Raw genomic sequence first — 25,558 nt, forward strand, 5'->3', positions numbered from 1 at the left:
TTAGCTCATAGAACTCAGAGAAACATATTTGCTGGTTTACTACATGGAAAATTACAAAGGGGTGCAGAGTTTCCATGGCATCTCTGGGTATGCCACCCTCCAGGAAGCTCCCATGTGTTCAGCTATCTAGAAACTCTTCAAACCCTGTCCTGTTGGATATTTATGGAAATTTCATTGCATAGGCATGATTGAAGCATTGTACAAATGTGATTGGACAAAGAGTCTGAACTAATGCTAATGGACTAAGTGGGAAAATCCAGCAAGGCCTGTCTGTCTGGATTCTTCTTGGCTTCTTTTGCATCGTTCCTTCCTTGTGGGTACATGGCAAAATTCCTTCTGAAATGGAGGTCTTATGATCTACTCTTAGACAAAGTATGTTAAAACATTTCCTTATGGCAGACTCCTAGACAGAAAAGTCAGGGAAGATAGTTCCTTTGACCTTCCTAGGTAAACAGAAATTCTAGTGTCCACAGCCTGCCTTGAGGAGAAAAAGGAAGGTGAAAGGACATCAGAAGGTAGGTAGGGGTATGTGTGGGGTGGGGTGGGGGTTGATTTACCTTTCTGAGACCTGCTTCTGAGGTCTAAAGTAGTTCAACATTATAAAAAACATACTTGTTGTTTTAACCATTTAGGAAATAATGAAGTGCTATGGGAGCTAGCCAAAAATATTAAATAATATCACTGTAACCAAAACAGGATGGTACTGACATAAAAACAGAAACACAGGCCAATGGAACAGAATAGAGTCCAGAAATAACTATAAACATTTATGGTCAATTAATTTCGACAAGGGTGCCAAGAATACATAGGGGAAAGGAGAATCTTCCAAAAAATGGTGTGGAAAAACTAGATTTCCACATGCAAAAGAATGAAATCAGATCTTTATTCTATGCCATACACTAAAAATCAGCTCAAAATAGACAAAAAAACCCCTTAAGTGTAAGACCTGAAACCAACTAGAAGAAATCATAGGACAATGATTTTCTGGATATCACACTAAAAGTTTAGGCTACAAAAGCAAAAATAAATAAATGGGACTACATCAAACTATAAGGCTTCTGCATAGTAAAAGAAACAATTGACAAACTAAAAAGGCAATGTATAGACTAGGAAAAAAAACTTTGCAAACCACATATCTGATAAGGGATTAATATTCAAAACTTATAAAGAACTCTTAAAACTCAATGATGCTAAAATAAATAACTCCCTTAAAAAATGGACAAAGGACCCAAACATATATTTTTCTGGAGAATAGTATACGGGTACATGAAAAGATAGTCAACATCACTAATTATCAGGAAACACAAAAACACTACCAGATTTGTTAAAATGGCTACTATAAAAAAGAGATGATAAATGTTGGTGAGAAAACAGAGGAAAGGGAACCCTTGCACACTGTTGGGGGGAATATAGATTGGTACAGCCATTGTGGGAAATAGCATGGAGGTTCCTAAATAAGTTAGAAACTACCACATGACTCAGTAATCCCTCCTCTGGGATAAAAATAACTACCTCATTAAGATATCTGCACTCTGAACAACCTACAATAAAAATTAATTAAAAAAAAAAAAAAAAAGATATCTGGACTCAAAAGATTTGGAAGTCACCTAAGCATCTATATTCATGAATGAATAAAGAAAATGTATGTTTTTGTATGTATGTATATATAATGGAAATTATTCAGTTTTATAATAAAAGAAGATTCTGCATTTTGCTGCAATATGGAAGGATCTTGAGGACATTATGCTAAGTTAAATAAACTAAAGAAAAACACTGTACGTTCTCATTTATATGTGGAATATAAGTGTGTGTGTGTGTGTGTGTGTGTGTGTAGTAAGAATAATACCATGTCTAAAGCAACTGAGGGGAGAAAATGGAAAGATATAGGTTAAAACACAAAACAGTGGATATGCAGGATGAACAAGTCTAGAGAGCTAATTAACAGGAGGACTGTTGAGAGCCACAGCCCAAGGGGCCCCAGCAAACTTTCAGACTGCCAGCTGATGATTGGCTCACAGCGGCCCCAGCAACATCTAGCTGATTGGCTCCTCTGCGGTGAAGCTCATTGGGCTGTTTCCCTGCCCTTTCAGGCCACGGAGCTGCTCATTGGGGGACTTTTTGGCTCCGCCTGTGCGACCCAGCCAATCGGCCTCAAGAGCAAGAGGATTGTGGGAGGTGTGGAGGCTGGTGGTTGGGGGGTGTGACTTGTGGGAAGCCGGTGGTGGCAGTTGGGCTCTGAGGGTTTTTTCCGGAGGAGCTGTTTTGTTTGGCTTGTGCAGTTCTAAAAATAAAGTTTCTTTCTTTTGACAAGTGGCTCCTGAATTGTGCCCAGCCAGACTGCGGCATTTGGTGGCTCGTACGGGGAACGAACCCGCGACCTTGGCGTTATCTCGCCCCATGCTAAAACTAAATATTCAAGGACATAAATTTAATGGGCTACTGGATACAGGTGCAGACCTTAGCATCATCTCTCGTCAAGAATTGCCAAAACATTGGCCATTACAACAAGTCACTCAAACGCTTCGAGGCCTAGGAGTGGTGACTAATGCCCATAGAAGTGCAATGGTATTAGATTGGAAGGATCCTGAAGGATATGAAGGAACTATACAGACATATGCATTGGATCATCTTCCTATAAATTTACGGGGATGAGATGTCCTAGATCAATTAGGTTTGACATTAACAAATAACATCAACCAGAATGCACCCACTATTATGACTAGACAAGGTTTTAGGAAAGGAAAAAGATTAAAAAAACAAGAACAAGGTATAGCAGCACCAATACAAATAGATCAAGGAACAGACAGACATGGGTTGGATTTTCAGAAAGGGCCACTGAGACAATAAAAATTACTTAGAAATTAGAAAGACCAGTATGGGTTCCTCAGTGGCCCCTGACTAAAGAAAAGATACAAGCAGCCCATGATCTGGTCAAACAACAATTAGCGGAAGGACATATACAACCTTCTGTATCTCCCCATAATACTCCCATTTTTGTCATCAAAAAGAAATCTGGTAAATGAAGATTATTGCAAGATTTAAGAGGCATTAATAATGAGATGGTTATTATGGGACCTGCTCAATCGGGGATTCCTCAATTGTCTGCTTTGCCAAAAACTTGGTATGTTTTAGTTATAGATATTAAAGATTGTTTTTTTTTTCAATTCCAATTCATCCTGAGGATAGTCCACGTTTTGCATTTACTATCCCTGCACTGAATCATGAAGGTTCTGATCAGAGATATGAATGGAAAGTACTCCCTCAAGGGATGGCTAACAGCCCAACTATGTGTCAAATTTATGTTAACAAAGCAATCCAGCCACTTAGAAATCAAAATCCTGAACTACAAATATTTCACTATATGGACGATGTATTATTAGCACACAAAGCTAAAAACACATTGCTAGAATGTTATGCCATACTTACAAACTTATTAAAAAATTATAATCTAGAGATAGCAATAGATAAAGTACAATTAAATTTTCCAATTAATTATTTAGGAGTTCTATTATCCTCAACCATGGTCCGTCCACCAAAAATTCAAATACGAGTAGATCAACTCAAATCACTTAATGACTTTCAAAAGTTATTAGGAGACATATATTGGATAAGGCCTTATCTAGGTATACCAACAGGAGAGTTGGGACCTTTATTTGATATCCTAAAAGGCCCATCAGATCCAAATTCACCCCGAATGTTAACGCCTGAAGCAAGAAAGGCATTAAAAATCATTGAAACATATATGGAAAATATGCATTTGGATAGAATTGATATAAGTTTGCCTTTATTATTTATTGTACTACCAACAAAAAATATTCCTACAGGAGTATTTTGGCAAGAAGGTCCATTATTATGGATACATTTATCTTATTCTCCTAACACTATTCTTACTAGGTATCCTGAGGCTGTAGGACAATTAATACTCAAAGGAATAAAAGCAGCAAAGGGAGTGTTTGGAATTTCTCCCAATAAAATTATTACTCCATATACTATGAATCAAATTGATGAGTTAGCTAATGAGTTAAATACTTGGGCAATAATCATGTGCAAATCTAATGTTTCATTTGATAACCACTTACCATCTAATCCTTTATTGTCTTTTTGGTCATCGCATCCTGTAATTTTTCCAAAAATGACAAGAAAAACACCTATCGGGAATGCTCCAAATATATTCACTGATGGATCAAATAATGGTACAGCAGCAATAGTTACACCTGATCAAACTTTTACATTTTTAGTACCCAAACAATCAGCTCAAAAGGTAGAGCTTAATGCAGTATTACAAGCTTTTGTGATGTTTAAAGATTCTGTATTTAATTTATTTTCCGATAGTCAGTATATAGTTAATGCTATAGTATCCCTTGAAGATGCTGGTAGGATTTCCCCTTCCTCTACTGTTTTCTCTTTGCTTTCCACTATACAAAGTCTAATCTGGGACAAAAAAGATCCATTCTTTATAGGACATATCAGGGCACATACAGGATTGCCTGGAGCCCTTAGTTTGGGCAATGATTTAGCAGATAAAACTACACATGACATACATATTTTCTCTACACTAGAAGAAGCTACAAATTTTCATAAAAAGTTCCATGTCAATGCTAATACTTTACAAAAGCGTTTTAAAATAACTAAGGAACAAGCTAGACAAATAATAAAACAATGTCAAAATTGTGTGACCTTTTTACCACAAGTTAATCTTGGAGTCAATCCTAGAGGACTGATACCTAACCATATTTGGCAGATGGACGTCATGTACTTGCCAGAATTTGGAAAATTGAAATATTTGCATGTTACAGTTGATACTTCTTCTGGATTTCTGATGGGCTCCCTTCATGCCAGAGAAAAAACTAAAGATGTTATAGCTCATTGCTTACAAAATTTTGCCACTGTGGGCGTTCCAAAACAGTTAAAAACAGATAATGCCCCTGGTTATACTTCTACCTCTTTTAAACAATTTTGCTCATCATTTGGCATTACTCATATAACAGGAATCCCATACAATCCACAGGGACAAGGCATAGTTGAAAGAGCTCATCAAACTATTAAAATGTACTTATTAAAGCAAAAAGAAGGAATTGGGAAGGGGTATATATTCACCAAAGACAAACTTAAAATAACCCTTTTTACTCTAAACTTTTTAAATTTGGATTCATCAGGGCTTAGTGCTGCGGAAAGGCATATGTGTCCAAAAAATGTACATAAGCCCAAGGTACTTTGGAAGGATATTCTAACAGGACAATGGAAAGGTCCTGACCCAGTAATTGTCTGGAGTCGGGGGTCTGTTTGTGTGTTTCCACAGGGAGAACAGCAGCCGATTTGGATTCCAGAGAGATTAACTAAGGTCCTGACCCAGTGATTGCCTGGAGTTGGGGGTCTGTTTATGTGTTTCCACAGGGAGAACAGCAGCTGATCAGGATTCCAGAGAGATTAACTAAATCGATTTCTACAGATCGAAAAGAAGATGATTTGGCTCAAATCCACAACAGCTGATATCCAGAACTCCAGTTTGGTTATTCTTACATCTCGACAGAACCAGAATGCTTTTTTCAATATCTCTTTTATTATTGCCCTTTCCCATATTTTGTTTTTTTGAGCTCATACAGACCTAGGTTAATGTTTTGCTGATCAGTAATATTTTTTGACTATAGAGTTTTTAAACATTGCAATGGAGATTTCACCTGTAAAAAGTTATAAGGCCTTTACTATTATGTTATGTGTCGTATGTATTATGTGTGCACACTTGTGTTTTGTGTTATATGTTTGAACGTACGTATGTCCATATGTCATATATGATGAGCGCTCATGAAAAAATGGATCCAAATAATTTTTTTTATTCACGTGATTTAAATGGTTTAATTTAAATTAGGTAAACAACTGTTAAGGATTGTTTTAATATGTGAACAAAAAAGGAGGTTAACAGATCTGTTTGTTTACTTTCACCTTTCCTTTCATTATATTTAATAATTCTCTTAAAGACAATGTAAATTGTTAAGAAAATTGTTTTCTTTTAGTGCCTTCTGGAATGTTACATAATTTTTTCTTTAGCCATTATTGCCAGAATTCCTATCTTCAGTGAAGACAATGTAAATTGTTAAGAAAATTGTTTTCTTTTAGTGCCTTCTGGAATGTTACATAATTTTTTCTTTAGCCATTATTTCCAGAATTCCTATCTTCATCCCAGTGCATGAAGACAAAGATAAAACCAATCTATAGCTTCTGCAATAGCCATCACTGAACTGCTTGCAGAACTTGCCTGGACTATGTATCACTTGTATGCATTGTGAACTCACTTGTATGCATTGTGAACTATCTGTTGGTGCAGCGACTTCTGGTAGTGTTGGGGTATTTATGCTGATGGTGTCATCGGTAGTACAATTTTTCCAAAAGGAGCCATCAATTGGCTTGGTGTATCTTCCTCCCTTCTGCTTGTCATGATCGTTCAGCTAAAATTAATTGGCTTGGTGTATCTTCCTCCCTTCTGCTTGTCATGATCGTCCAGCTAAAATTTGGGGGCCAACAGAGGTGAGGCAAAGAACCTCACCCCCCCGCTGGTAAGAAGACCTCTACACAGGTGTGGCTGTATACTGGACTGGTAGTCAGTGACGGGTAAGATCCAATTACAATGGTATCAACCTAAGACAGGAGGCTGACGCCTTGAGGTCAGTTCATCCAATAACGGGTAAGTACCATATGTACTATTGGACAACCTAAGGCAGGCACGGTCCCTAAGCCACATGCTTGTTGTTTAAACAGAGAGGGGTAGATGTTGAGAGCCACAGTCGAAGGGGCCCCAGCAAACTTTCAGACTGCCAGCTGATGATTGGCTCACAGCGGCCCCAGCAACATCTAGCTGATTGGCTCCTCTGCGGTGAAGCTCATTGGGCCGTTTCCCTGCCCTTTCAGGCCATAGAGCTGCTCATTGGGGGACTTTTTGGCTCCGCCCGTGCGACCCAGCCAATCGGCCTCAAGAGCAAGAGGATTGTGGGAGGTGTGGAGGCTGGTGGTTGGGGAGTGTGGCTTGTGGGAAGCCGATGGTGGCAGTTGGGCTCTGAGGGTTTTTTCCGGAGGAGCTGTTTTGTTTGGCTTGTGCGGTTCTAAAAATAAAGTTTCTTTCTTTTGACAAGTGGCTCCTGAATTGTGCCCAGCCAGACTGCGGCAGAGGACTGTAGTTTAATATAACTGTATGGTATTTGAGATTTTAGTTTAACAATAGATTTTTAGCTGCATTTTTCTATCATATAGAAGTAACTAAGTGAAATGATGAATGTTAATTTGCTTCTCTGTAGTAATCATTTTACTATCTATACATATCTCACAACATGTTGTAAATTTCAAATATACTTAATAAAAATTTTAAAAAGAGAACTATTTTTTAATCACAAAATCCTTAAAGAACCATTGTTCTTTGAGGAAATTACACTTTACTCTAAAATAATCCTGTTTTTGAAGACCACACTGGGTATAGAGATACTACACTGAGAAATAGTGCTTGATCACTTGGATTAGTTACATATTTTATATTTTTTCTTTATTATTAGATTTTAACTCTAACGTACTTTTTTCTCAGCACTTACTTTTTTGGTCAAAGAATCATCGGAATCAGAAGGCATTCTTGTTGATACATGAAATATTACTTCGACCGTAGAGGTAGCAAAATATGGAGTGGTCAGTCCAGTGCTTTTGTTTTTTTGTAGTCCACCCATAAAACCACAATGATTCGTAAGATTTACCTAGAAGCAATGAGACACATAAAATGAGTCAACTAAATACAATTCAAAAATACCATTGAAAATGATTCATTCACTTTACACAAACAATGGGAACAAAGTCTTTTACATGTTATCAATAAATACTAAATCTAGAACTGTAGTTGGTCCTCTGTATCTGCATCTTCCATTTATACAGATTTAACCGACTATGCACTGAAAATATTCAGAAAAAACTGTGTCTGTACTGAACAGGTACAAACAGTTTGTCATTATTCCCTAAACAATACAGTATAACAACTATTTATGTAACATTTACATTCTATTAGGTATTATAATTATCTAGAGATTTTTTAAAGTATACAATAGGGTGTGCATTATGCAAACACTATGCTATTTTATATAAGGGTCTTGAGCATTCACAGATTTTGGTATCCAAAAGGGGTCCTAAAACCAATCTGCCAAGGATACTGAGGTATCACTGTATGAGGAAGAGCTAATCTGTTCAAGACTAGCCTATATTTTTTCTTAAGTATGAGGATTCCTAATGAGTAGGAGTTAATTAGGAAAGAAATTAACTGCTGTGCACTATGCATTTTTTGTTAGGGAACTAGGTTTTAATAGTAAATTATGAAGACTGAGGGTGAAAAACAAGTTCAGAGAGTAAAAATCAAATCTGGAAATGATTTGGGGAAGAGTTAAAACAGTAATGTCAATTTGATAGAATGATTAATTAGGTGTGTCATATTTACTCATAAAACTGGCTTCCTAGTTTTTAAAAACCAATCATAGTCCAGATCAAAAATTCAACAATGCAGAACTATACTTCAATTACATTAAAAAAAAACTACAAGAGGGACTTTAAAAATTTTATCTCCCGACTATACACATTAATATCAAGATCATTGCATGGATCGTATTGACTTGTGTGATACAAAGAAACAAAAAAATTATGGTCACTGGAGAAAATTAGGGAAATACAACGAAGAAAAAAGAAAGCCTAAAACTAATGTCTTTTTACTAGAGAAAAGCACTTATGCATATACTTTTATCAAAAAATATTTTTTGGTTGTCAATGGGCCTTTATTTTATTTATTTATATGCAGTGCTGAGAAATGAACCCAGTGCCTCACACATGCTAGGCAAGTGCTCTACCACTGAGCCACAACTCCAGCCCTTGTACATATACTTTTACTAGCCCTTATACATATAGTTTTAAACAATAAAATCTGAATACCCGATACAATGGAGAATTACAAAAATAAATTCCTATGTGAATTAAACATGTCTCATTATTAATTACTAATTGTTGAACATATGAAAGAAAGATTTGTTTTTATGCCATTACTATAAGATCACTTCAATTTCTTACAATTGTTTTTAAAATTTAGTTTTGGCTAATTAGTATATTATTAAAAACTCAAAAGTATAAAAAGGTATACCAAAATATTTTCTGTATCTCTCATCTATCACTACTCAGTACCCCTCTTAGAAAACAACTTAAGTATTCTTCCAACAGCATTCTTTGCATATATAATTAAATGTTGTGTAAGGTGGTGTGTATATACACAAGAAATATGGAAATACAATGTTCTGTATCTTGCTTTTTGTATTTAAAATATCTTGAAAAATATCCCTTCTACAAAGAGTTTCATCATTTTTTTTTTGTTTTGTTTTCATGGCTTCATGGAAGCTCATTATATTGATGTATAATAATATAACTAGTTTCCTACTTTAAGGATATTTAGGTTGTTTCCAATCTTGCTCAAGTCAATGCTTCAGTAAATAACACTGAGCATCTATCATGTATTATTTGTGAAAACAGATCTGTGGACAGAAAGTTAGAAGTTAAACTTCAAGTCAAGGGCAGGGACATTTCTAATTTTGAAACACACTACCAAATTGCCTTCTTTAAAGGGCACCAACAATATATGTGAATGCCTGTTTCCCTTGTATCCTCTCAAATACAGTAATATATCAAACTTTGATCTTTGCTAATCTGATGGGTGAAAAATGGTAGCTCGGTATAGTTTTTTTTTTTTTTAAAGTGAGAAAGTGATCTATTTTCATGTCAATTATCTGATTATATACAGAAGATAAAAGAAAGTCTCAATTTAGTGTTCCTTTGCTATAAACACCTTTGTAACATTTTGCTGGTCTGTTTTTAAGTTAAATACTTGGAGATAACTGCAGATACTAACACTGATATGATTAAGAGATGAACATTTTCAATACCACAAGGATCCCCCATGTTGCCCTGTTATGTGAGCTGCATCTACTATCCCTTTCACCCTGGCTCTTCCTTAACTCCAGGAAGTCACTCATTTGTTTTCCATTTCTACAACTGTCATTTCAATAATATCTTATAAAAGGAATCATGTTGTGTGTAACCTAAGTGTTGAAGATTTTTCCATTACTTTTTTTTTTTAAAGAATCTTTTTCTTTTTTTTTTTCCTGGCATTAAAGGAAAACACAGGGTAGGACACCTGTAAACAAATCATTGTAGTACCCCAAGTCCATAAAATTTTGTATGGGGATATTAAAAGGCCATTTTCATGAGAATGAGTTAGATGGTTGAGCTAGATACTAGGTGAGTGCTCCACAGAGCCACAACCCCAGCTGTCCTGTTACCTTTCTGTTAATGAATTCAGGTTTGACTCCATTATGGAGGGAGAACATATTCCATGATTTCAATGCTCTTGATTTTGGTCAGGTTTGTTTTATGGCCTAGGAAATTGTCTATCTTGATATGTCCTATGGGTACTTGAAAAGAATGTGAATCATTGTGTTGTTGGGTGAAGGGCTCTAAAATTGTAGAGTAGATCCTGATGGCTGATGGTATTGAATTCTTCCATATACTTGCTGATTTTCCATCAAGTTCTCTCAACTGCTGAGAGGGGGAATATAATTGTGGATCTGTCTATTCTTCAGCTTCTGCTTCACATCTTTTATAGTTCTGTTGTTTGATGCATATACATTTAGGATTGCTCTGTCTTCTTCGTGGACTGATCCTTGCATAAATTATATAATGTCCCTGTGTCTCTGGTCATTTTCTTTGCTCTACAATCTACCTTTTCCAGTATTAATATAGCAAATCTAACTTCCCTTTGATTGCATAACTTTTCCCATCCTCTTACTTTCTGCCAGATTCTACTATTACATTTAAAGTTTCTTTTAGATAACACATGGGCGAGTCATACTTTTTAATCCATTCTGCCAATCTTCGTCTTTTAATTTGTTTTTTAGAGCATTTATATTTCACATAATTATTAACAGAGTAGGGCTTATGCCTAATATTATTATTTTTTTGTTTTCTAGGGTTTATTTAATTTTTTTCTGACTCCTATGGGTTACTTAAACATTTTCTAGAATTCTATTTTTATTTATCTATTACTTTTTTGGAGTATTCTTTTTTGAATACTATTTAATGGTTGGTTGCCCCCTAGGTCATGTGTGTGTGCGTGTGTGTGTGTGCGTGTATGATATGTCCTATGGGCACTTGAAAAGAATGTGAATCATTGTGTGTGTGTGTGTGTGGTGCGTGTGTGTGTATGATATGTCCTATGGGCACTTGAAAAGAATGTGAATCATTGTGTGTGTGTGTGTGTGTGTGTGTGTGTCTGAGAGAGAGATATGTCCTGTGGGCACTTGAAAAGAATGTGAATCATAATGTGTGTGTGTGTGTGTGTGTGTGTGTCTGAGAGAGAGATATGTCCTGTGGGCACTTGAAAAGAATGTGAATCATAATGTGTGTGTGTGTGTGTGTGTATGTGTGTGTGTGTGTGTATGATATGTCCTGTGGGCACTTGAAAAGAATGTGAATCATTATGTGTGAGTGTGTGTGTGTGTGTGTGTGTGTATGATCATCACAGTCTATCAATATACCTACTTGAGTATAGTAACCCTAACTTAATGTATTTCCCTTTACCCTCCCCACTGTTTGTAATATAACTGTCATAAATATTTCCTCTCTATGTATTTAGAAATACATCAGATTGTGTTATAATTTTTTGCTTCCACTGTCAAACATAATTAGAAAAACTCCAGAGAAGAAGGAATATTTACCCTTAATTTTTCTTTTCATGCTCTCTTCCTTTCTTTACCACACTCCCTTTCTGTTAACAGAACTTGTTTCAGTGATTGTTTCAGGGTAAAACTTAATGGTAACAAGTTCTCTTTCATCTGTTTTTTCCCTCAAAGGATATTTTTGCTAGTTATATTCTGAGTTGACATTTTTCTTTCAGCACTTGAAAAAATACTATGTCACTTCCTAGTGTTCTGATTCTGATGAAAAATTTGCTATCATTCTAGTTGTTTTGGTTTACCCCCTTAAAACAGGTCTACTTTTTTCTCTGCTCAAGACTTTTTTGTCTTTAGTTTTTATAATGATGAGTCTTAGTATGAATTTCTTTTGGTTTATCCTGTTTGGGTTTCACCTAGTACTTTTAGGTTTCTTATAAAATTTGGGAAGTTTTCAGCCATTATTTCTTCAAGCACTTTTTCAGACCTAGCTTCTCTTTTCTTCTGGGACTCAGAGTATAGTTAGATCTTTTAGTACAGTCTCACAGGTCCCTAAAGTTGTCCATTGTTTTTAGGTCTGTTTTCTCTCTGATGTTCAGGTTGATTTCTACTGTTTTATTATCTTCCAGTTTACTGATTCTTCTCTACCCCCATTCGCATTCTACTCTGTTGCTGGGCCCAGCTAATAAACTTTCTGTTTCAGTTATTATACTTTCAGCTCTAAAATTTCCATTTGGCTGTTCATTGTATTTTCTATTTCTCTGTTGATATTTTCTATTTTTCATTTGTTTGAACTGTGCTCCTAATTGCTCAAGGAAGCATTTCTCATAGTTGCTTAAAAATTTTTGTTATCTTGCTGTGGGCATCTACTGACTTCTTAAATTTTGTTTGCGATCTCTCTGGTTCTTTGTATACTGAATGATTTTGAATAAAAATGGGATATTTTCATGTTATGAGACTCTGAGTCTTAAAACGACATAGCTGGTAGTTTCCTAACACTGCTCCAGCAGGGAAAAGAGTTGGGAAGAGGGACAAGGTGTTGCCTCATTATTGCCAGGTAAAGGTAGGAATATAGGTTTCCACTAAACCTCCACTGATACCTGCAAAGGGAGAGAGAGCCTCATTACTGCTAGGCGGAGGAAGGATTCTGGCTTCTTATGTTATGTCCACTGATACAGTGGTAGGGTGGCCTAATCACTATTGGGTTATAGGGAAAGTCTTAACTCTCCACCGACCTCTAATACTATCCCAGTTAGCAGGGTAGGAGGGTCTCATTACTGCTGATTGGGAATAGAATTCTAGGTTTCCTAACTGGACATGGTGGCACATGCTGGTTAAACCCAGTGGCTCGGGAAGCTGAGGCAGGAGGATTGCGAGTTCAAAGCCATCAGCCAGCAGTCTGGAAGTTTGCTGGCAGCTGGAAGTTTGCTGGGTTTTGCTGCAGTAAAACAGGCTTTAGATGCCAGAGACATTAATGAACTAGGGCAAATTGTGGCAGCTGCAGTAAAACAGGCTTTAGATGCCAGGCCAAGAACATGCTACAATTGTGAACAAACAGGACATTTTAAAAGGAATTGCCCCATAGGAGGAGGGTTTAACAAAACTAGGTATCAAAGGAGTAGAATACCAGGTATTTGCCCACGATGCCGTAGAGGGAGACATTGGGCTAATGAATGCCGTTCTCAGACCACCATAGAGGGTACTCCATTATCAAAAAACGAACAAGGATCAAGTGTTTATCCATGATATCGTAGAGAAAGGCATCGGGCTCCATTGCCAAAAAATGGACAGGGGGGCCCAATGCTCCGGGGCCCAAAACCACAAATATACGGAGCACTGGAGGAACCCAGCAACCCCTTCAGGGTAGTGCCCAGGACACATTGTCCATCAGATCCCTCATCAGAAAAACCAGAGGGAGCGCAGGATTGGACATCTGCGCCTCCGCCAGATCAGTACTAACTCCAGAGATGGGAGTTCAAATCATTCCCACAGGGGTGAAAGGACCTCTTCCCAAAGGAACAGTAGGCTTATTATTGGGACGCAGCTCTTCTACTCTAAAAGGACTTATGATAAGTCCTGGGGTCATTGATCCCGATTATGAAGGTGAAATAAAAATTATAGCCAGTTCTCCAAAGGGTATATCAGTAATTTCACCAGGAGATAGAATAGCACAGTTACTAATAATACCAAGCCTACATGATAAATTTTCCAGTCGTGCTGTAGAAAGAGATTCCAAGGGATTAGGCTCCACAGGTATAGATTGGGCTATGCTGTCTTTAAATTTAGATTCTCGCCCCATGCTAAAACTAAATATTCAAGGACATGAATTTAATGGGCTACTGGATACAGGTGCAGACCTTAGCATCATCTCTCGTCAAGAATTGCCAAAACATTGGCCATTACAACAAGTCACTCAAACGCTTCGAGGCCTAGGAGTGGTGACTAATCCCCATAGAAGTGCAATGGTATTAGATTGGAAGGATCCTGAAGGATATGAAGGAACTATACAGACATATGCATTGGATCATCTTCCTATAAATTTACGGGGACGAGATGTCCTAGATCAATTAGGTTTGACATTAACAAATAACATCAACCAAAATGCACCCACTATTATGACTAGACAAGGTTTTAGGAAAGGAAAAAGATTAAAAAAACAAGAACAAGGTATAGCAGTACCAATACAAATAGATCAAGGAACAGACAGACATGGGTTGGATTTTCAGAAAGGGCCACTGAGACAACAAAAATTACTTGGTAATTAGAAAGACCAGTATGGGTTCCTCAGTGGCCCCTGACTAAAGAAAAGATACAAGCAGCCCATGATCTGGTCAAACAACAATTAGCGGAAGGACATATACAACCTTCTGTATCTCCCCATAATACTCCCATTTTTGTCATCAAAAAGAAATCTGGTAAATGGAGATTATTGCAAGATTTAAGAGGCATTAATAATGAGATGGTTATTATGGGACCTGCTCAATCGGGGATTCCTCAATTGTCTGCTTTGCCAAAAACTTGGTATGTTTTAGTTATAGATATTAAAGATTGTTTTTTTTCAATTCCAATTCATCCTGAGGATAGTCCACGTTTTGCATTTACTATCCCTGCACTGAATCATGAAGGTCCTGATCAGAGATATGAATGGAAAGTACTCCCTCAAGGGATGGCTAACAGCCCAACTATGTGTCAAATTTATGTTAACAAAGCAATCCAGCCACTTAGAAATCAAAATCCTGAACTACAAATATTTCACTATATGGACGATGTATTATTAGCACACAAAGCTAAAAACACATTGCTAGAATGTTATGCCATACTTACAAACTTATTAAAAAATTATAATCTAGAGATAGCAATAGATAAAGTACAATTAAATTTTCCAATTAATTATTTAGGAGTTCTATTATCCTCAACCATGGTCCGTCCACCAAAAATTCAAATACGAGTAGATCAACTCAAATCACTTAATGACTTTCAAAAGTTATTAGGAGACATATATTGGATAAGGCCTTATCTAGGTATACCAACAGGAGAGTTGGGACCTTTATTTGATATCCTAAAAGGCCCATCAGATCCAAATTCACCCCGAATGTTAACGCCTGAAGCAAGAAAGGCATTAAAAATCATTGAAACATATATGGAAAATATGCATTTGGATAGAATTGATATAAGTTTGCCTTTATTATTTATTGTACTACCAACAAAAAATATTCCTACAGAAGTATTTTGGCAAGAAGGTCCATTATTATGGATACATTTATCTTATTCTCCTAACACTATTCTTACTAGGTATCCTGAGGCTGTAGGACAATTAATACTCAAAGGAATAAAAGCAGCAAAGGGAGTGTTTGGAATTTCTCCCAATAAAATTATTACTCCATATACTATGAATCAAATTGATGAGTTAGCTAATGAGTTAAATACTTGGGCAATAATCATGTGCAAATCTAATGTTTCATTTGATAACCACTTACCATCTAATCCTTTATTGTCTTTTTGGTCATCGCATCCTGTAATTTTTCCAAAAATGACAAGAAAAACACCTATCGGGAATGCTCCAAATATATTCACTGATGGATCAAATAATGGTACAGCAGCAATAGTTACACCTGATCAAACTTTTACATTTTTAGTACCCAAACAATCAGCTCAAAAGGTAGAGCTTAATGCAGTATTACAAGCTTTTGTGATGTTTAAAGATTCTGTATTTAATTTATTTTCCGATAGTCAGTATATAGTTAATGCTATAGTATCCCTTGAAGATGCTGGTAGGATTTCCCCTTCCTCTACTGTTTTCTCTTTGCTTTCCACTATACAAAGTCTAATCTGGGACAAAAAAGATCCATTCTTTATAGGACATATCAGGGCACATACAGGATTGCCTGGAGCCCTTAGTTTGGGCAATGATTTAGCAGATAAAACTACACATGACATACATATTTTCTCTACACTAGAAGAAGCTACAAATTTTCATAAAAAGTTCCATGTCAATGCTAATACTTTACAAAAGCGTTTTAAAATAACTAAGGAACAAGCTAGACAAATAATAAAACAATGTCAAAATTGTGTGACCTTTTTACCACAAGTTAATCTTGGAGTCAATCCTAGAGGACTGATACCTAACCATATTTGGCAGATGGACGTCATGTACTTGCCAGAATTTGGAAAATTGAAATATTTGCATGTTACAGTTGATACTTCTTCTGGATTTCTGATGGGCTCCCTTCATGCCAGAGAAAAAACTAAAGATGTTATAGCTCATTGCTTACAAAATTTTGCCACTGTGGGCGTTCCAAAACAGTTAAAAACAGATAATGCCCCTGGTTATACTTCTACCTCTTTTAAACAATTTTGCTCATCATTTGGCATTACTCATATAACAGGAATCCCATACAATCCACAGGGACAAGGCATAGTTGAAAGAGCTCATCAAACTATTAAAATGTACTTATTAAAGCAAAAAGAAGGAATTGGGAAGGGGTATATATTCACCAAAGACAAACTTAAAATAACCCTTTTTACTCTAAACTTTTTAAATTTGGATTCATCAGGGCTTAGTGCTGCGGAAAGGCATATGTGTCCAAAAAATGTACATAAGCCCAAGGTACTTTGGAAGGATATTCTAACAGGACAATGGAAAGGTCCTGACCCAGTAATTGTCTGGAGTCGGGGGTCTGTTTGTGTGTTTCCACAGGGAGAACAGCAGCCGATTTGGATTCCAGAGAGATTAACTAAGGTCCTGACCCAGTGATTGCCTGGAGTTGGGGGTCTGTTTATGTGTTTCCACAGGGAGAACAGCAGCTGATCAGGATTCCAGAGAGATTAACTAAATCGATTTCTACAGATCGAAAAGAAGATGATTTGGCTCAAATCCACAACAGCTGATATCCAGAACTCCAGTTTGGTTATTCTTACATCTCGACAGAACCAGAATGCTTTTTTTAATATCTCTTTTATTATTGCCCTTTCCCATATTTTGTTTTTTTGAGCTCATACAGACCTAGGTTAATGTTTTGCTGATCAGTAATATTTTTTGACTATAGAGTTTTTAAACATTGCAATGGAGATTTCACCTGTAAAAAGTTATAAGGCCTTTACTATTATGTTATGTGTCGTATGTATTATGTGTGCACACTTGTGTTTTGTGTTATATGTTTGAACGTACGTATGTCCATATGTCATATATGATGAGCGCTCATGAAAAAATGGATCCAAATAATTTTTTTTTATTCACGTGATTTAAATGGTTTAATTTAAATTAGGTAAACAACTGTTAAGGATTGTTTTAATATGTGAACAAAAAAGGAGGTTAACAGATCTGTTTGTTTACTTTCACCTTTCCTTTCATTATATTTAATAATTCTCTTAAAGATAATGTAAATTATTAAGAAAATTGTTTTCTTTTAGTGCCTTCTGGAATGTTACATAATTTTTTCTTTAACCATTATTGCCAGAATTCCTATCTTCATCCCAGTGCATGAAGACAAAGATAAAACCAATCTATAGCTTCTGCAATAGCCATCACTGAACTGCTTGCAGAACTTGCCTGGACTATGTATCACTTGTATGCATTGTGAACTCACCTGTATGCATTGTGAACTATCTGTTAGTGCAGTGACTTGTGGTAGTGTTGGGGTATTTTTACTGATGATGTCATCGGTGGTACAATTTTTCCAAAAGGAGCCGTCAATTGGCTTGGTGTATCTTCCTCCCTTCTGCTTGTCATGATGGTTCAGCTAAAATTTCGGGGCCAACAGAGGTGACGCAAAAAACCTCATCCCCCCGCTGGTACAAAGACCTCTCCACAGGTGTGGCTGTATACTGGACAGGTAGTCAGTGACGGGTAAGATCCAATTGCAATGGTACCAATCTAACGGGTAAGGACCATATGTACTATTGGACAACCTAAGGCAGGCACGGTCCCTAAGCCACATGCTTGTTGTTTAAACAAAGAGGGGGAGATGTTGAGAGCCACAGCTGAAGGGGCCCCACCAAACTTCCAGCTGCCAGCGAACTTCCAGACTGCCGGCTGATGATTGGCTCACAGCGGCCCCAGTAACATCTAGCTGATTGGCTCCTCTGCGGTGATGCTCATTGGGCTGTTTCCCTGCCCTTTCAGACCACGGAGCTGCTCATTGGGGGACTTTTTTGGCTCTGCCCATGCGACCCATCCAATCGGCCTCAAGAGCAGGAGGATTGTGGGAGGTGAAGAGGCTGGTGGGTGTGAGAGTGGCTAGTGGGAAGCCGGTGGTGGCAGCTGGGCTCTGAGGGTTTTTTCCTGAGGAGCTGTTTTGTTTGGTGTGTGTGGTTCTAAAAATAAAGTTAGTTTCTTTTGACAAGTGGCTCCTGAATTGTGCCCAGCCAGACTGCGGCACAAAGCTACCCTCAGCAACTTAGTAAGTCCCTAAGCAACTCAGCGAGACCCTGTCTCTAAATAAAATACACAAAAAGGGTTGACATGTGGCTCAGTGTTTGAATGCCCCTAGGTTCCATCCCCAATACTAAAAAGAATTCCAGGTTTCCTATGTAGTTTCCACTGACACTGAAGTGTGGGGGTATACATGAGGGTTCATTACCAACTGGTGGAGATTGTCTTTCTTCTTGGCCTTCTCTGACACTTCCCCAGTGTAGTGTTGCTGGAATTTCATTATTGCCTCATGAAGGTGGAAGTCTAGACTCCCCATTTGGCCTTTGTTGTAAGGGGTGGGAATGAAGTCAAGGTATTTTCTGAAGTATTTGGCTGGAGTATACCAATTACTTTCTAATTTTTAAAAAATATGTGCCTTTTAGGTAGGTTGCTCCTTTAGCTTTTTTTTTTTTTGTGGGGGGGGGGGTCATTTGGGCCTAATGATTTTTGGTGGGGAGGGGTACTGGGAATTGAGTTTAGAGGTACTCAACCACGGAGCCACATCCCTAGCCCTATTTTGTATTTTATTTACAGACAGGGTCTCACTGAGCTGCTTAGTGCCTCGCTGTTGCTGAGGCTGGTTTTGAACTTGTGATCCTCTTGCTTCAGCCTCCAGAGCCACTGGGATTACAGACATCTGGGCCTAGCTTCTAATGATATTTTTCAGTTACCAAAACATCTTCAGTTCCAAGTCTTGTATATATGTGAGGGAAAAAAAGGAAACGTGGAAAATTCATCATTATGCATTCCTCAGTCCCAAAGTCCATAGCTGTTCTGCCTTCTCTCTACCTTTCAATCTCATATTAGTTTTGTAAGTAATATCGAGGGTTTTTGTTGTGCTCAGCATGAAAATAGGGACTGTACATGTATTCAAACAATCTAAAAAAGAAGATCCTTTTGTACAAATTTGATGGGACTTTAGTACATTCACAGACAAGTACAACCTACAGATATTGTGGATATCACACATAAATCCATCAAATAAGGAGTCTTGGTGACTGTTGTTTTCACTTAGAATTGTTTTTAAGGTACATTCTTGTTGTAGCACTTATCAGTATCCATTTCTTTTTATGGCTGATTAATAATTTTTTGTGGATATTCCACATATAATTTACCCATTTATCCACTGAAGAACATACAGGCTGTTTTCACTATTATGTTATTATGAATAATTCTGCTATAAACATATATGTACAGGTTTACATGCAGACTTGTGCTTTCATTTCTCCTTATACATATTTAGAATTGTTTAGTTATATGAACCTCTATGTTTAATCATTTGATGAGTTGCCAGACTGTTTTCCACAAGGTTACATCATTTTATATCCCCTCTTATAGCGTATGAAAATTCAGATTGTTCTAAATCCTACCAAAAGCTATTTTTGATCCTAGCCACTTTGAAGGGTGTGAAATGATATAGCACTATGGTTTTCATATGCATTTTTCTGATAGCCAATGATGTTGAGCATCTTTTCATGTGTTCTTTGGAGAAAGGTCTATTTGGCCTTTGGTAATTTTTAAATTGTCTTCTAATTTTTTATTTGTCTGAGTTCTTTTTATATTCTAGACACAACTCTCTTATCAGATACATTATAATAATTATTTTCTCCAATTTTGTTGGCTGTCTTTTAACTCTGTTGAGGGTGTTCCTTGAAGTACAAAAGTTTTTATTTTCATGTTCTTATTACCTAATTTTATTTTGTACCAGGAATTGACTCGAGGAGCACTTTACCAATAAGTCATATTTCCAGCCCTTTTTTATTTTGAGACTGGGTCTTGCTAAGTTGCTTAGGGCCTTGTTAAATTGCTGAGGTTGACCTTGAATTTGTGATTCTCCTGTGTCAGCTTCCCTAGCTGCTAGGAATTATAGGCATATGCTACCACAGCCAGTTTATTATCTAGTTTTTCCCTTGTTGCTTATGCTTTTAGTATGACATCCAAAAATCCTTTGTCAAAACTCGCCCTTATATTTTCTTTCAAGTGTTTTATAATTTTAGGTCTTTGGTCCATTTTGAGTCAATTTTTATATATGATGTGAGGTAAGTTCCAACTTCATTCTTTATTTAAAAAAAATTTTTTTTGTAGTTGTAGATGGACAGAATCCCTTTATTTTGTTTATTTTTATGTGGTGCTGAGGATTGAACCCAGTGTCTCACATATGCTAGGCAAGTGTACTGGTCCCAGTCCTCCAACTTCATTCTTTTGCATATGGCTATCCAGTTGTTCAGCACCATTTATTGATAAGATGGTCTTGGCATCTACGTCAAAGATCAGTTGACTATAAATAAGTAGATTGGTTTTTGGACTGTCAATTCTATTCCATTGATCTATATGCCTACCCTCATGTTAGAACCACACCACATTATCTTGATTTTCTTTGCTTGGTAGTGTAAGTTTTTAAATCAAAAAGTGAGTGCTACTAATTTGTTCTTTTCACGTCTCTCACTTTTACTAATACTTTTATGGCATTTTATACAGAGAATCCATTTATAATATCTTTTATACTTTTTAAAGACTTTTCAGACACATCACCTCTACTGAACTTTAAATCATCTCCATTGGGTGAGAGAATATTATTGGGGCTGGGGTTGTGGCTCAGTAGCAGAGCACTCACCTGGCATGGGTGATTCAGTCCTCAGCACCACATAAAAATAAATAAATAAAAGTATTGTTTCCATCTACAACTAAAAAAAAAAAAGAGAATATCTACAACTAAAAAAATATTGTGCCATCTACAACTAAAAAAAAAAAAAAGAATATTATTACCTGTGGTAAATGCAAAGAGGCCTCAGAACTTAGAAAATTCACTTAAAATAGCAGATCAGCCATAAAAGTGTATACTAAACACTAAAGACCAATATACCATACATTGAGAAAAACAGTGGGATTAAAAAAAAAAATCAGTGAGATGAAATGTCCTTTAGAAGGTTCAAGTCTACTGCAATGGTCTTCAACAATTTTGCTTATATGTTCTCTATAAGCTTTTTAAGAAATTATTAAGTTGACAACTATAATAAAAATTTCATCACAAATTTAAATGATTGCTAAAGATATAACTTACAGTGTACCTTATGTTTCACGTATATGTACCTTAAATATGTTTTTGTCAAAAATTTGAAGCTACAGATTTGGCTGATTCGATATACATAAGATATTTGCTTTTAGCTTAATGATAAAATCAGCCATATCAGATTCATTTTCTGTTAAAACATGTCTGGTGCTTCATTTTTTAATTCAAACAAGAATATCACAAAACTCTATGAAAAATACCTGCCTTCTGAGTAATAATTTTGAAATAGACAGATGTGACAGAGAAACCTTGAGTTGGTTGCCAGGACAACATAAGTGCTACACCTTTCAATATTTCTTGCCTTGCTGTCAGAGACTCTCATTTAGGAGAACACCTTCTTGAACTGGTGCCAAACCTCTCTGGGACAAAGTAGGATTTGGGGTGAGTGAGTACTGTGCCTTCTTTTACAAAGTAAAAGAACAGAAAAAGAGAGGCAAGAGAGTACAGATAAGCCCTCTAGCATTAGTTATTAGTAAATTGAGGATCTGAAAATTAATTTCCTTGAAATTAAACATGCACATGTGCCCATAGAAAGCTCTGTACAGTCTAAAGTCTTAGTTTGAAGATCACCAATCTATTGGTCATTGTTGCAAAGAAACTCTAGATCTTCTAAACCTATGAGTTCAGTACTCTGTCTCAAAAAAACCAGTTACCACTCTGACTTTCAAAGTCCCAATTGCTACTATATTCACAGATGAAATGTAAGACGGAAACAATAATAAACCATCATTAAGTTATTGTGTCTTCTAAAATAATGACTCTAAAATAGGCTGACAAGAAAAAGAAAAATAACCCTCTGCTTCCAAATAGCCATGGGCTACATTTGTGATTTCAAACAACAGATGGAAAATATTTTTTTAAAAATTGTATTTGTGCTCAACACTATAATATAGACTTTTTTCTTTGTCAAAATTTCTTAATACATCAGAGTTGGGGTTGTGGCTCAGTGGTAGAGTGCTTGCCTAGCACATGTAAGGCATTGGGTTCACTCCTCAGCAACACATAAAAATAAATAAAGGTATTATGTCTGTCCATCTATAACTACAAATATATTTTTTTAATTTCTTAATACATCATAATAACTATTTATACACAATTTACATTGTATTAGGCATTACAAGTAATCTAAAAATGAATTAATACAGGAGGATATGTGCATAAGCACATACTTCAATGTTTGATATAAAGGACTTGAGCATTTTTGGATTTTGGTATCCACAGGGGATGAGGGACCAATCTCCCAAGGATAACAAGGGATGACTATAAAATATTTGGTATAATTTAAAAAAATACCTCCCAACCAAGACCAGCCACAAAATCTTCATATGCTTGGCTTCCTCCAGTATTGGTGAGAATGGAGTGTTTATCTTCTTGTCCTTCAGCAACATAAAATACTGCAATCTTATGTGTCTCTCTGCTGTAAAAAAAAAAAAACAAAAAAAAGATTACATTATTCAATAATTCATTTTTCCATTCATTCATCCAATAATTAAGTTCTATGTACAAAATATATGGCAATAAGAAAATGAAAAAAGACTTTGATCTTATAATCTACAATAGGACAAGTAATTACAATATAAGTAAGACATCATAAAAGTGACAAAATTGCCTTGGGAATAGAAAAAAGGCATGACTACTTCTGACTGGAGAAACAGCAACTTCTAAGGGAGAAGGGTAATACTGAGTTAGGGGAAGGTCAGAAGATTGACAAATGAAGAAAAAGAGTATAAGGAAGGACAGATAAATGTGAATGTATAAGCATGTGAAGAGTTGTATGTTGTACAATATGCTGAATCCCAGGGCTAAAAGGATTTTGTTTTAGAATTAGTAGGAATATAGAGATGAATGAGAAGCGATTAATTCTTTCAGAGTACTTATAATACAAAGGAAACATATATAGCTATAAAACTGTGTGGATTAATTTTCAAGTCCTTATGCATTTTTAGATCTCTATAAAAATTTCAAGGTATTCATAAAAGCACATTTCTTATCAGCAATTTGTTTTTCCAAGCTAAGTAGGGTACACTATGCTTGGTCAATGTTGATTTATCAATGGGTTGACAACCTTTATTCCCAGAAGGTAAAGTTACCATACCATGAAGGAATTACCAAAACTCAAAACCACCACCACCACCACCAACAACAACAAAAAACACCCCACAATAAACAGAAAAAAACTATAACCAATAAGTAAATGAAAACTGAAGTCAAGGTGGGTGCATTGTATCATATCTGAAATCCCAGCTACTAGGGAGGCTGAGACAGGAAGATCAAAACTTTGAAGCCAGTGAGATTCAGTTTCAATATAAAAAAATACAAAGGGCTAGGAAGGTAGAGCAGTGGGGTACAGTGCTTGCCTAGGTCCTGGGTTCAATCTCTAGTACTGGTAACAGTTTAGTCTGACAACCAAATTCTGCCATGCATCTTGAGGAAGTTGCCAATCATGATTGTGGGTTTCAATATCAGCAACAAAGAGGTTTCAGTGCTTTCAATAATAGCAGTATTTTACTTAGGCTGGTAAATACAAACACAAACTTTTAGTATGCTTGATGCATCATTAGGATAATTAGTATAAGCAGTAAAGTATAATTTGGCAAGGCAGAGGACCTCCCAAAACCACAGAGTATAGATCTGGGTGGTCACTTTCCCAAGTAAAACACAATTTAACTACTGAAAAATGATTCTTAAAAAATCATTCAAAGTCTTTGGATATGTCTTAAAGGCATATAGCAAATGGGGAAATATTCATTAAAGAAAATATATTAAGGGGCTGGGGATGTGGCTCAAGTGGTAGCACACTCGCCTGGCATGCGTGCGGCCCGGGTTCGATCCTCAGCACCACATACAAACAAAGATGTTGTGTCCGCCAAAAACTAAAAAATAAATATTAAAAATTCTCTCTCTCTCTTTCTTTCTTTTTCTCTCTCTTAAAAAAAAAGAAAATATATTAAATCTTGTGAAGAACAGTTTTTGACACATGAGCCACAACTTGTTCCCTTACCTCACCCCCCCGGCTCCATATTAGAAGTTTTGCCCTAGGCATTCTACTCATGTTTAGAAGACAGAGATAGTCTCTTCTCCTCCAGATCCCAGTCTGAGGCTATGGTTTTACTATGGAAAATGTAGGTTCCTAGTGGCATTTCTCATGTTTGCCTAGCTCTGTGTTACAGAAGTTCTTCAGGGGTGGATGAGTGGACCACATAGACTACCCTTTACTCAATCAGTTCCCTTTCTTAGAACAGAAACTTCGGGTGCTCCAGGTCGAACTTCCTAACATTCTCCATTCTAGCTTGCTAGATGCATGTATAGATTTTGCTAGGAGAAATAAGTTAAGAAGAACAGTGACTGCCAAACTCTCCCAAGATCCCCATTATAGAGCAAAGGTGTCACTCTGGGAAAAGCCAGTTGCTGACCCTGGCTCAGGTGTGATAGAAGATAGGTATCTAGGATAAAAGGCAGGTCATAAAGGCAAAGAACTTAGCAGTAGTTCTGCCTGAAAGGTTCCTTTCAGGCAGAACTACTGCTAAGTTGACACAACTTGGAATAAAGCAATTAAGAGAAGCTAGCAGCTTGATGACAAGAACAAAACAGCAAAGCAGCCAGAAGTTTAATAAAGAGGAAGAGGAAAAGACACAGGAAAGAAGAGCCTTTCTGGGATCAATTCTGCAGGTCAAAATCTTGTGCACAGGTACCATACTTTGTTCAATCAGGAGCAATTAAGAGTAAGGTATACAACATTTCCAAAGTGACACAGAGACCTATCAACCTAGGAAAAGCCTCAATGGCACTGAATAATACTCTCAGGGTAGAAGCCTAGGAAGTGAAGACTTAAAAATAACATCTGGTCATTCC

General features: G+C 36.6%; 1 protein-coding gene across 5 annotated transcripts in view; it reads right to left on the bottom strand.

Annotated features, from left to right (window-relative positions):
• The window catches only part of Ralgapa1 (Ral GTPase activating protein catalytic subunit alpha 1), a 236,119-nt gene that overhangs the window by 49,488 nt on the left and 161,073 nt on the right, over positions 1-25,558 (bottom strand). For all 5 annotated transcript variants that reach the window (XM_076850209.2, XM_076850208.2, XM_076850206.2 and 2 more), the window contains 2 exons: positions 23,000-23,123; positions 7,575-7,730 (listed from right to left, as the gene is read on the bottom strand). In XM_076850209.2, coding sequence (XP_076706324.1) covers positions 7,575-7,730; positions 23,000-23,123 — 280 coding nt within the window. The remainder of the gene's footprint in view (positions 1-7,574; positions 7,731-22,999; positions 23,124-25,558) is intronic.

This window comes from Callospermophilus lateralis, chromosome 3 (assembly GCF_048772815.1).
Source record: "Callospermophilus lateralis isolate mCalLat2 chromosome 3, mCalLat2.hap1, whole genome shotgun sequence".
NCBI classification, from domain to species: Eukaryota; Metazoa; Chordata; class Mammalia; order Rodentia; family Sciuridae; genus Callospermophilus; species Callospermophilus lateralis.